At 37.5% G+C, this 14,055-nt stretch overlaps 1 protein-coding gene across 1 annotated transcript in view; it reads right to left on the bottom strand.

The window, feature by feature from the left end:
• Positions 1–7,591: 7,591 nt before the first annotated feature.
• The window catches only part of LARS1 (leucyl-tRNA synthetase 1), a 71,913-nt gene continuing 65,449 nt past the window's right edge, over positions 7,592–14,055 (bottom strand). The window contains exons 31-32 of the mRNA XM_032404443.1: positions 12,593–12,725; positions 7,592–8,219 (exon numbers count right to left, since the gene is read on the bottom strand). Coding sequence (XP_032260334.1) covers positions 8,014–8,219; positions 12,593–12,725 — 339 coding nt within the window. The 3' untranslated portion in view covers positions 7,592–8,013. The remainder of the gene's footprint in view (positions 8,220–12,592; positions 12,726–14,055) is intronic.

The following is a 14,055-nucleotide window of genomic DNA, read 5'->3' as shown; positions in this document are numbered from 1 at the left end:
TTTTTAAGTATCGTTACAACAAAAACTCTGGAAGTAATTTCAAAAATACATACCTTAATATATATATATATATATATATATATACACACACACACACACATATATATATATACACACACAAACACCTTTATAATGGAAAGTTCTGAAAGTGATCAAAGTATATATTTAAAATACAGTTTTGGAAAATACCAAATTTAGTGATCATTAAGAATGGGACAAACTCATATTATGTACCTCTTGGTACAATGCAATACGAAATAATGTCTAAATTTCATCAAGTCTCTAGACCACTGTCCAACAGAAATATAACGTAAGCCACAGATGCAACTTTAAATTTCATGTTTTCAAAAAGTAAAAAAAAGATGAAATTAATTTTAATGTATTTTAACACAATTTATTCAAAGCATTATTTCAGCATGTAATCAATAAAAAAGACTATCATTACTGAGACATTTTATATTCTCTTTGTCATACCAAGTCTTTGAAAGTGAAAGCATGTTCTACACTTTCAAACAGCACACCTCAGCTCAGACTCGCCACCTCTCAAGTGCTCTACACACATGTGGTTAGTGGCTAGTGTACAGCACAGTTCTAGACTGAACCGCAGGACAAGGACAACGGGGGATAGAAGAACAAATCACCACTTAGTCCTCCAGAATGAAAATGCAGGAAGCACTCCCCTGTCACATTCTTAAGCCCTTAGGGCAAGGATCATTCCTCTCCTGTTGTTTTGCTTTCTGGAAGTGAGAGAAGGGGTTCCCACCTTATAACCAATCAAGCTGTAAGCCTAACAGTGGGCAATGAGAAATCTTAGTTGATCCTGCAAGTTTTGGGTGGGATCTGAGTATTTTCTAATACAGAGATGAAGTTAGGTCCAAAGACAGCAAGGAGAGGAAAGAGTGTAACCAAGTATCAGCGAACACTGAGACCCTACCAGAGCCAGGCACATTGATCTCTACTAAATAGTCATTAGAACAACTAAATGAATGACTTTCTCAAGATAAAAAGAGATGGACACAATGACCACAAACTAGAGAAGACACAAAACCATACTATCTCATCTCCACACCAAAACCTGCAGTGACTGCAGACAAATCAACTTCAAATTTCATCCTGGAATCTGAGACTCTTTATAAGGCCTGATTTACTTAACCTGCTTCCAGTTATCCTCTCATTTCTCCCAGACAAACATTCCATTCCTGGCATTATCTCCCCAACAAGCGCATACTTGGTTTTCGCTTCCAAGCCCTTACCCACACCGAGTTCTAAGAGTCGGGAAGGTGCACTGCTCTGCTTCAACTGCTACCCCAGTCCTAACCATCCTTTATGCTCTGCCTCACCTGTGAAGTGCTCACCCTGCTCCGTATCTTCTCCCTCCTCTCAGAGCCCTGACAACACATTCCTGTTTGGCCTGTATGCATTCTTGTTTAGTAAGTGGCTTGCAGGGGCACCTGGGTGGTTCAGTCCGTTAGGTGTCCGCCTCTTGAACTCGGCTCAGGTCTTGATCTCTGGGTGGCGGGTTCAAGCCCTACGGTGGGCTCCACACTGGGCATGGAGCCTACTTAAAAAAAAAAATTTTTTTTTAAGTGTGTTGCAATGAATGGGAAGTATGGAGGCTAGGGCCCTAGTTTAGCTCTGCCACGAGTGCACAGGATCTTCAGCAGGCCGCTTCTCATCTGTTTCTTCAGGTGGCCTCTATGCAATTCCTTCAGCACACCAGCTACACATTCTGCCTCAGAGCCTTTATACCTGCTCTACCTTCTGCCCAAAATGCCTTTTTGCCCAGATTATAGGCTAACAAAATTACATACTCATTTACTCTCAGACCTACAAGCCTACTGCTAGAAATTTACTCTTAAGATACACCTCCACAGGGATGCCTGGCTGGCTCAATCGGGGGAGCAAGCGACTCTTGATCTCGGGGTTGTGAGTTCAAACCCCACATTGGGTGTAGAGATTACTTAAAAATAAAATCTTAAAAAAAAGAAAAAAAAGATACACCGCCACAAATATAAAACCACATATTCACAAAGTTACTCACTATGTAATTCTATACAAAGTCTATAAAATAGAAAAAGCTCAGAAACAATCTAAATGCCCATCCATAGGAGACCAGGTGAACAAATTGTGATACACTTTCACAACAGTATGACACAAAGCAGGGAGAAAAGAAGAGACAGGAGGGGGGAGGGCAGAAAAGGAGGAGGAGAAGGAAAGAAGATGTCTATGCACTAACTTAAAAAAGCAATGTGTAAAATAATTATATATAACATGCTGCGTTCTTGTATGAGAAAAGAGAAATTAAAGTACATATAGAGAGAAGACAAACTGATGGTTGCCAGAGGGCAGAGGGCGGAGGGATGGACAAATGGGTGAAGGGGGGTGGGAGATACAGGCTTCCGGTTATGGAACAAGTACGTCACTGGGACGAAAGGTACAACACAGGGAACGTAGTCAGTGGGACCGTAATAGCGTTGTATGGTGACAGACGGTAGCTACACTTGTGAGAATAGCAAAACTTACAGACTTGCTGAATCACTATATTGTACCCCTAAAACTAGTGTAACATTGTATGTCAACTATACTTCAATTTTTAAAAAGTACATATAAATATTTGCTTATTTTTGGAAAAAGAAACACAGGAAAGACAATGAAGAAACTAATGAAAATGGTTAGCTATACAGCAGGGGAGGGAATATGGTACAAGAAAGTAAAAGTTCTCTAAATAGATCAAGTTTTGACTTTTGAACTGTGTATTTTACTTATTCAAAAAAACCTGAACTCTACTTAGTAGATTTATTGCTAATAATAGTACTGGATTGGTAATTCTGAAGTCACTAATAGTCCAAATGAGTAAATTTATTGAGATTATAGCATGTATGAAAAAAAAAAATAAATCAGTCCACAGTGTTTTGAAAACGGTGAAAGAAAAAAATTGAGGGCAAAAGGGAAACCTCTTCTTTACAGAAGAACTGTATCTAATAAATGTAAAAGAACTGACAAAATTAAGAACTCTCCTTATTATAACTATCAATGTAATAATAAATGGCAGAAAGATGACGAATGAATGCTGCCATTTCCTCAAAGTTTGTAGGTAAATAGGATATTCACGTAAGTCTCAAAATCATCACCTTATTAATTATAAAAGGGAAAAAGTACCTTTCCAATGGGGAAATCTGAAGATACCACTTTAACCAGTGATGTGAACACACCTACAATATATCAGTATGTCAATCCTGATGTGATACAATGGGAAACATCACCCATGTAGCCAAGCTTGTCAAGAATTTTAAATCTGGATCTAATAATGAGAAAATAGACAAATCCAGATTGTGAGGCAAACTAATAACAATTGCCATGGAGTCTTCAAAAATGTTACTGTCATGAAATATCAAAAAAGAAAAGAAAGCTGAGAAATTGTCTTAGTTTGAAGGAAGTCAAGAGACATGACCACAAAATGTAATGCTTAATCTTTGATTAGATCCTAAGAGTTAAATATTATTGATGAGTTATTGGGAAAATTTTATTACTTCATTTTTATTAGGAAAGTTTACTACCTATTATTACTGCATCATGTTAAATTTCTTGAGCAAAATATGTGTATACACACACACATACACATACACACACGTATAGTGATTATACAGGAAAATGTCCTAGATCTTAGGAATTACATGCCAACATATTAAAAGGTAAAGTGTCATGATCTGTGCAACTTACTGTGAAATGGTTCAGAATTTTTTTAAAGTATATTCTAAATGCAGGGGCACCTGGGTGGCTCAGTCGTTAAGCGTCTGCCTTCAGCTCAGGTCATGATCTCAGGGTCCTGGGATTGAGCCCCATGTCGGGCTCCCTGCTCAGCGGGAAGCCTGCTTCTCCCTCTCCCACTCCCCCTGTTTGTGTTCCCTCTCTTGCTGTGTCTCTCTCTGTCAAATAAATAAATAAAAATCTTAAAAAAAAAAAAAAGTATATTCTAAATGCAAAATGGTATCCTGGATTGGATCCTGTAATAGTAAAATAGTAAAATGACATCAGTGCAAAAACTGGTGAAATCCAAATAAAGCCTATAATTGAGTTAATAGTAAAATACCAACGTTAACTGTTTAGTTCTGATAACTGAACCAAGGCTATATAAAATGTCTGTTAACACGAGGGGAAACTGTGAAGGGTATACAAGAACTCTCTGTACAATAGATGCAACTTCTATATAAAAGTATTCCAAAATAAAAAGTTTATTTAAAAAAAAATGTGTAGAGAGAGAGAAAGCAAAGGTGGCAAAATGTTAGCAATTGGTAAATCTAGGTGATAGGTATATGGATGCTTATTGGCCAATTCTTTTAACTTTGCTGTAGGTTTAAAATTTGTCAAAATAAAATGTTAAAGCTACAGAAGGTTAAAAGTAAATGGATAGAGAAAGATTCCACATGAACACTAACCAAAAGAAAACTGATGTTATTATATTAATATCATCGCCTTTAGGCAAAAAAAAATTTCTAAAAACAGAGGAACACTTCCCAACTAGAAAAAGTTCAATTCACTTCCCAACTAGAAAAAGTTCAATTTACCAGGAAGATAAGAGAATTTAAATGTATATGCACCTAATAAAACAGCATCAAAATATATACAACAAAAAGCTGTCTGAACTATAAGAAGAATAAATCCATGATCTTGGGAGATTTTAGCACACCTCTCAAAAACAAAGCAAGAAAACAAAACAGGGCGCCTGGGTGGCTCAGTCGTTAAGCGTCTGCCTTCGGCTCAGGTCATGATCCCGGGGTCCTGGGATCGAGCCCCACATCGGGCTCCCTGCACCGCGGGGAAGCCTGCTTCTCCCTCTCCCACTCCCCCTGCTTGTGTTCCCTCTCTCGCTATGTCTCTCTCTGTCAAATAAATAAATAAAATCTTAAAAAAAAAAAAGAAAACAAAACAGTAGGATACAGATTTGAACAGTTCAATCTACAACCATGACCCAAAGGACATATACAGAACATTATGATTGCAGAATAAACATTCTTTTCAGATTCACATAGAACATGTATAAAAACAGTTAGCTGAAGAAGAAAAAAAGATCTGACAGTGTATGTTAAATTGAATTTAAATTAAAAAAAATTTTTTAAAGATGTCAGTTAAAAAAAAAACATATATAAAAACTGATTTATACTGACTGGGACACAAGCATGTCTTTATGGGAGGAGGCACAAGTAGGATTCTGAGGTGCTGGTGTTGTACTGTTCTTTGAATGTGATTACATAGGTTTTGCTCTGTTGATAAATTGTTTTGTTGTTGTAATATTTTTCTTAATTTAATTGTTTATATTTTTCATATTTTGAGTGTATATTATATATTTCTTGTTACTCACTTTTTGTGTGTGTGCATATCTCACAACTTAAGAAGAATTAAAATCCTTTAGGAAGATACCAATCTCCTATCAATATAGTAAGCCCAATGCAGCTTGTTTTTCCTAAAGCAATTCAATTAACTGCTGTTTCTTCAGTTGAGCACCAGATGAAGCAATGGGCTTATGCTTACAGGCTTTCTTGTACAAAACTTACGTATCTTTATTTTTTTTTTTAAAGATTTTATTTATTTATTTGAGAGAGAGAGAATGAGAGAGAGCACATGAGAGGCGGGAGGGTGAGAGGGAGAAGCAGACTCCCTGCCGAGCAGGGAGCCCAATGCGGGACTCGATCCAGGGACTCCAGGATCATGACCTGAGCCAAAGGCAGTCGTTTAACCAACTGAGCCACCCAGGCGCCCCAAAATTTACGTATCTTTAAACACAAGAAGTATATTTAGCCCAGCAAGATGCTCATTCTAAGAGAGACACCAAGGAATTGAGCCTGCAAGAACAAAGGATCTATGAATCCCAACTCACATTAAATCTAAGTTCATCAGCTCATCTAATAAAATAGGTAATAATCCGCAATACTAAAATTATTTTCCATCTTTCTTGTTTGCTTTTTGTTTTTTGCCACACACATATAGTTTAATTTACCTAAGTTAAACATAAGTGAGTTTGTATTTAGGCACCAGGAAAGATTACTTGATTTAGGGAATAACTATGGCTATACAGATTGAGGGAGCAGCAAAAGAATCTAGAGGGCAAGCAACAAAACAGTGGCCCCATAGAAACCAACACAAAGGACATGATTATAGCCTATAATAATCTTAAGCCAATACATCCTGGATGTATTATTATATTATTACCATTAATATTATTAATCAGTAACACCTACTAAAGGCTTACCACGTGCCAGGTACTATGTTATATATATGGTTTCCCTACAATGTTTCACCTAAACATCTCATGCTAAGTCTAGAAAGTAGCTAGACACTATATTACTTCCATTTTACAGATGAAGAAACTGAGGCTGAGTAACTGGCCAAAATCAACCAAGTAGCAAATGGAAGAAGTGGAAATCTAACCTAGCTAGTCTGACTTCAGAGCATGTAACTTTACCTGCTATGCTATGCTGCCAGCCCTTACCAGATAAAGGATGACTTGCACTTGACCTCTAAGGGATCTTTCAGTTCTAATATGAAATGACTTACTTCAATCAATCTATGATAAAGCATTCAGTGTGGTCCAGTAATGTCAAACTGTTGCAAAATAAAGAAGCTCAGTATCGGGGCACCTGGGTGGCTCAGTCGTTGGGCGTCTGCCTTCGGCTCAGGTCATGATCCCAGGGTCCTGGGATCGAGCCCCGCTTCGGGCTCCCGGCTCAGTGGGAAGCCTGCTTCTCCCTCTCCCACTCCCCCTGCTTGTGTTCCTGCTGTCGCTATCTCTCTCTCTGTCAAATGAATAAATAAAATTTTAAAAAAAAAAACAAAGCAGCAGCAGCTCAGTATAATCTCTTGACTTAACCTGAAAATTAGAACTCAGGTTCCTTACAGTCATCAGAATTGGTCTTTGCCCATACTGTCTTTTTTTTTTTTTTAAGATTAATTTACTTGAGAGAGAGTGCATGCGTGCATGTGAGTGGGGGAGGGATAGAGGGAGAGAATCTCAAGCCGACTCCCCAGTGAGCACAGGTGGCAATGCAGTCTGGATCTCACTACCCTGAGATCATGACCTGAGCCAAAATCAAGAGTCAGACACTTAACCGACTGAGCCACCCAGTCTTTGCCCATATTGAACCCTTAAAGAAATGAAAATATTTTTCTCTAGTGTCAGTCAATACCTAATATTCTTCCTCATATGAAGCAGAATGGCACAGATAACATCAAAAGACATTCCACAGGAGTAAAACAATAAATCTGCAATACAGCAGACATGATCTTTAAACACAACTGGACTTGAGACAAATCTAACAAATGGCAGATTTCTGGGGGGTGGAAAATCCTCTCTTAAAATGCCTAAATTTAGTGTAAATCATTATAAACTGCTTATAAATTATTGATGTTAGCCCTAAAAAAATACTATTGGTGGTTAATCGAATATATTAAAGCTAGAAGAATTCTTATAAATGTAAAACCTATTTGTTTTTTATACAAAATACTTGTTAAGTCAAAATATTCTGTGTTTTTTTAAATCATCATAAGAGTTCTGCCCTTTAAAAAGTAAAACTAGCTAATTCAGTTTTTCTTTTTAAAGAAGAAATATAACTAACTCCATAATGGTATAATATAAAAAGTTGTTAGATGATCCTTAGCCTTCATAAGTAGTATAAACTACACCTCAAAAAGAAACATACTGACATTTTTGTATTAATCTGAAAGACTAGAAGCTTCTGGGAAATAGCAATAGTTTGTAGTTGTTTTTTTATAGCAATAGTTTGTTAGAAAGAAAAAAAAGTATGGTACAAACTACTTCTCTCAGAGGTCCCAAGAAGGAAAAAAAAAAAAAATTTATTAGGTTAGGAATCCAAGATGACTTGGTGTAACTATGATTACAGAATTTGATGGTTAGAAATGAAGTCTTTTAAGGTCCAGCCTAAGGTCCTTATACCCAATCTGTCGACACAGAATAGTCACATCCCCAGAAACCAGGACATATCTCCAATCTGCATGAGTTTAATGAACCAGATAGATAATTGTATCACCAATATCTGCCCCTAGCCCATTTTCAGTGAGATGAATTTTCTTGCTCATGAGGTCCACGTGGAAAACAGCATGCTCAGAAATGGGGGTCTTCCCAGTGTGCTCTTTTCCCAGGACAGGAACTCGCCGAGGCCCCAACAGTGGATCATCAAATCTCATCAGCTTCACTTTAGAAAGGTCTATAGCAAAAAAAGATGATCAATATGAGCATTTAATTACAGTCACTGCCTCAAACCCATGCCTGAGCCTGACAATTCAAGCTTTAAACACACTGGTTGTTTATCTAAAAGATATTTTCATGAGATTATTAAATAAGACTCAATTTCAGAAAGCAGAGCTAAATCTAACAAATCCTCCTGTTAGCTTCTACCCAGATCAAAGAGGCAGAGATTCCATGTAACACCTCACCTTGAATTATAAACCACGAGGAAGGATTGAGTATATTTTTGACCATTATCCTATATGGTTTCTCAAATCACTTTTTATATGCTTCAATTAACCAATTTTCAAAATATCAGTAGGTCTAAAACTTCTTTCTCTTTCTTGTCTTGGTTCCTGGGATACATTAAAACTGCGAGAGTCGTAGCTTTTTTCAAAAGATACTTCTAGAGAAAGAATTACTACTCTAAGAAACAGCATTACCAGTTCCTTGTTTTGCTCCAAGGATGAAAAGTGTTGGTAGAGACTGGTGAGCTGGTGAGAGACAAGCTGGTGAGAGACAAGCTGGTGAGAGACAAGGAGAGACGGAGAAGGACGGGGAAAAGGGCACAGCTTTCTGAGTTTTGAGCTTCTGGATGCACTCCAACCCTGCCCTGCTTGAGATTTTCCTGATCTGCTCTTGTGCGAGCTGATAAGATGGCTCCTGGCAAAGAAAGCACTTGGCCCTTGAACAAATTTATGATCCAACAATCCTGCCAACAACTGAGCCTGAAAAAAAATTTATTTATTTCAGCAATTCTGAGGCATCCCGACATCAAATGCTTTTATTTTATACAGTAGAAAAACAACATAAGTGACTACAAATGCTGATTCTGGGTTTATATCTCACTCTACGTGTAGCATGGCTAGTTATACTTAACTCGATCCGCAGAAATAGAAGGTATTTTCTGAATTAGTTCGCACCCCTTTCTAAAGCAGATTGCTAGGTGGTCCATGAGCTACACTCCCTCATGCTGCCTTGAGAGTATGAAGCTTAGCATGAGAGGGATAAGAGATAAAAGCAGACATTAATGCAGCTGGTGGCTATGCCAGGAGTACAAGTTATCCAGGCATTATATTCTCTTTGGGAAACAAAGACTGAAAGACTGTACGTTTAGCGTAGGGATATTGAAGCTTACAGAATAATTATCCAAGACCACTATGAAGGCAAACCTGGCCAGACAGTCTTATTTGGGGGAAAAAATACAATTCATTTTAACAGCTATTACATTTCAACATGCACACTGGTGATACTAAATATTTTGCTATGGAAGCAGTGTGAAGTTCTGCCAGGAGATTTTATGCATAAGGCGTTTACTGCAGATCTGCACCTCCCCCCCTCGCTCTCTTTCTCTATCCTTCTCTCTCTCTCTCCCCCTTCCTCTCTGAAACAGAACTCCCTCATCATTCCCATCAATTCTGAATCAAACTATTCAAAGAAGCCTTAATACTAAATCAGGCATCTAAGTGACAAAACATATTTGATGTTTCACCATGTAGCTCATTACTGCCAATAATTCTTGGAGCTTTCTTAGTGGTTTTACTCTCTTTTCTTATTGCAGACCTCTCTCATCATTGAAAATGCAGAAATTTAAGTCTGCAACTACGCAAGAATTAAGGCACGTAGAGAAAAGATGAGACTGACTGACAGTCCCTAGGGACTGATAATGTGAAATGCAGCCTTTCACCTCCATGTTATCAGTTCATATGCGGCATGGGCTGGGAGTGATTTAAAGTCATTATCATCAAATAGTTACTCAGTGGCCTTTGTGGAGAGAAATGATGGTTACACTCCAGTTCCTCCTGGACCTAGATCATAATCACCCTCAATGCTATTGGCACTAATTGGACGACTTACTGGCTACTGCAGCAAACAGAATGAGAAATATGTTACTGAATTTCACTCCCTTCCCGTCTCATACACTCAATATACTTAGCCCCCTTATATATCAAAGCATCCTGAGGGCTTTTGGAGAAGTCTCAAGGTTAGAGCTCTTCTGCAGATACTTGAAGGAGTATCAATTTCAAATTCCACCCTAACATTTCTATCCATTTTCGAAAATTCATAGCAGCTACGAACATCAAACTTAAGTACTTTATGATAATATTATTCACAGCTAGTATGACAAAGGATGTAAGAATTATGCCGGAAGCTTAGTGAGAAAAGATGAGATACAGAAAACACATTTCAGCACAATTCTGAAGAACCTCATCAGTCCTGTATCTGAGCATATTTAAAAGGGAGGCAGTTGTAACATTACAAAATACAATTTCCAATATAGGAAAACATCTTATTACATGCTATAACTTTATAATAATCCTACCCAGTGGGTCCACAGAACTATCTATTTTCTTTAAAAGCCACCACAATGTTCTTCAAAGATAAGAGTTCTACCTATTACAAAATCTTCTCATGACCGAATATATGCAATATAGAACAGCCAAATGGAAGGTTACAAGATGGCTTCCTTGTACGTTCATATTTCAAAGTTTCCAAATTCTGCTTTCTGTGGCCTGAAAGTTCTAAGAATGGCACTACCTGGTTTACCAAGAGAACATGATATATGTCTATAACAACATGGATGAACCCTGACATTTTGCTAAGCAAAATAAGCCACTTATTCACTGTTTCATGATTCCACTTATACAAGGTATCTAGAATAGTTGAATACAAAGAGACAGAAAGTAGAACAGTGGTTACCAGGGACTAGAGGGAGGGACAATGGGGAGGTGTTATTAAATGGGCACAGGGTTTCAGTGCAGGATGATGAAAAAGTTCTGGAGGTGAATAATGTGATGGTTGCACAACAATGTAAACTTACTTGATACCACTGAACTGTACACTTAAGAAGGAATAAAATGGTTAATTTCATGTTACATGTATTTTACAATTTAAAAAAATGTTTACAAATGAAAAATCCCTAGCCCTAATATGCTGCTCCTACACAGCAAAACATGAGAGCATCCCTCCCGCTGACATGCCCTTCCCCCTTCCCCCTCCCAGGTATAACTTCCAAGGTCACATCCAAACGGTTATTTTCTCTGTGATTCATGCCTGATCACCACAGCTGGAAATAATCTCACCTTCTTCTGTGCTATCAACTTTATCTATATCTCCCTTACTGTACACAGCAGTTCCTCCTTAGATTGTGATCATGTACTTGAATAGTTCGGCCCTACTCTTTCACTAGATGCAGCCTCCTAAAGAACAGTACTTTGTGGAGTCCCCAAAGCCTTAGTACATACGCAGGAGTCTCTACATATATACTACATACTCTATGTTGAGAGTCTCTCAAGAAATGTCCACAGAAGATGCATGAATGACCTCAAGAGAACAAAAAAATACCTGTAGAATGAATTCCAAAGGGCTATTTTAAGTCTTCTATGTTAATGTAATATTGCTGACCTGAATATAGTTCCATAAATTAGGTTACTGTCTCGGATTTCTAAATCTTTTCAGAAAATTTCTATACTGATAGAATGTGACCCAATCAACTCTTGATTGCCATCAAGAAAAGAGAGAGAATGCAAAACAGGGAATCTCAAGATTAATTTGTCTTTATAATTTGGAAGAAAAATAATAAAGAGATACACTAACTCCCTTCACACCCCACTCAGCCTCAGACCTGGCTGAGTGATTTAAAAAAAAGAAGCTATAAATTATTATATTAAATCTAATCATGGAAGATCTAGACTTAATCTTGATAAGAAATTAAGATTATTTACATATTTTAGCTGGAAACACATTGTTTAGAAGAAAGAACACAAGCTTTGGAGTCAAAAAGACCTGAATTTGAATTCCAGCTCCAGGATACCTGAACGAAATCTCCCTTGTTATTTAGCCTTTCTGAGCTCCATGTCATCATCTGTAAAAGGGAATGAAAATACCCTCTCCATTTTCAGGAAGTTAAAGGATTAAATGGCTAATAAATGGCAGACACTCAACAAGTTCTACTGTTTCTCTTTTCCTTCCCCAGGAACAGACCTAGTAGGCAGGTTAGTTTAAAATATTAAGTACATGTGTGCCTTCAATCTAAAAACCTCTAAGAGATAGAAATTGCTTGTTACAATTTGAAAGCTAGATGGAGACTTAGAAAAATATCTAATCCACTATCCTCATTTTACTGAAAGAGAGATCAGTTTAGAGTTTAAGTGACATGGCTAAGTCACCAAGCTACACAGCCACAATGTCCCAAAGAGAAAACAGGTTTCCTGATTCGGAGTCTAGTATTCTTTGCACAACATGACACTGCTGTCCCTAAGCAGGCCAGTTACTCTTCTTTCTTCCCTCTGCTTAGAACCCATCCTAACCAACAAACTACTACCAAATGTGCATTTCAGGGAAACCACTTACCTTTGATTCCTCGGTCCATTTTCATTAAACGCCTGATTATAGAATCGCGGTTATCTCCTTGCCTGATTTCAATTTTGGTTGAGAAGTGGCCGTTGGATGGCTGGGGATTCACTAGGGAAACTGCCACACCAGGCTAGGAAAATAAAGAGAAAATGACTTATATGAAATTAAACTTGAATACTGCTGAGGGAGAGAAAATCTCTGCTCAATTTTTAATGCCCAATGAAAAATTTAATTCTAGTATTCTAAAATCAAGACCAAGGGATACTCAAATATAAAAGAGAAAATGTACAAAAGCTCATGCTTACAACCAAATGCCTAGATAAAAATGACTCTGAGTACATATATAAATACTGATGATGGATAATAACAGTAATTACATTTTCTCCTCTTCAACTCCCATCATTTATTGAATTTCTACTGTGTACCAGGCACTGTACTAAACAATTTATAGACATTATTCCTATATCCTGAAAGGTAGCTCTTTAAAACCCCTTTTCACAGATGAGAAGCTGAGAACCAGAAACATTAAAAAAAGTACTTCAAGGTCACATAGCCAATAAGAGGCAGAGCCAGAATTAAACTCAGTCATACGCCATACTATGTCCTACATTATATAAGCTATATAGTCAAAGACCCTGCTCATTATTTTAAGTGGAAAAAGTCAACTAAGTCTTATGAAAGACTTAAAGACATAGTAGCTTAATAGAATGTTTTAAAGTACCTCAAAAGAAACCTATCAGTGGGGCACCTCGGTGGCTCACTTGGTTAAGCACCCAACTCTTGATTTCAGCTCAGATTGTGATCTCGGGGTCGTGGGATGGAGACCCAGGTCAGGCTCTGTGCTCAGCGAGGAGTCTGCTTCTCTCTCTCTCCCTCTGTCCCTATCCCATTTGCGCATGCATGTGTGTGCGTACTCTGTCTCTAAAATAAACAAATCTTAGAAAAAAAAAAAAGAAAAGAAACATTTGTACAGGGAGCTCTATTTCATGTACCTATCCATGAGCCGAAGGCCTGCAGTTTAAAAAGCCACCGTATTTTAATGTAATGAGAATATTCATAATACGATGATAAATTCAGCAGATATTCATGATCATGATTACCTCATTCTTTCAAAATAAGCTTTTCCTCTTTGTTGCATTTTCAATTAAATGTGGTAAAAGTAATAGGATACTTATAAGTCCTCCGCTTCTCAAGAAAAGTAGGGCATTTTGTGGGTTCTCACAATTGCACTCCACTGGGCAATGGATTTTTTGAGACTAAATAAAGAGAATCTCCCAAAACTCCAAAATCTGCTTTTCTTCACCAATACTGGCCAAAAAATAAGGGGGAAAAAAAAGCAATTCTAGTATAGCATAAGATGATTCATCAATCTGGTTTATGCCAGAAGTCAAAAAGTCTTGAATAACATTATCAAACCAAGACTCATCTAAAGTATGAAAGCTCCTCTTCACTGTTTCAGA

This window comes from Phoca vitulina, unplaced genomic scaffold, assembly GCF_004348235.1.
Source record: "Phoca vitulina isolate PV1807 unplaced genomic scaffold, GSC_HSeal_1.0 scaffold6, whole genome shotgun sequence".
NCBI lineage: Eukaryota > Metazoa > Chordata > Mammalia > Carnivora > Phocidae > Phoca > Phoca vitulina.
Note: the sequence above shows the minus strand (reverse complement) of the source record. Positions and strands in the feature narration are given on the sequence as shown.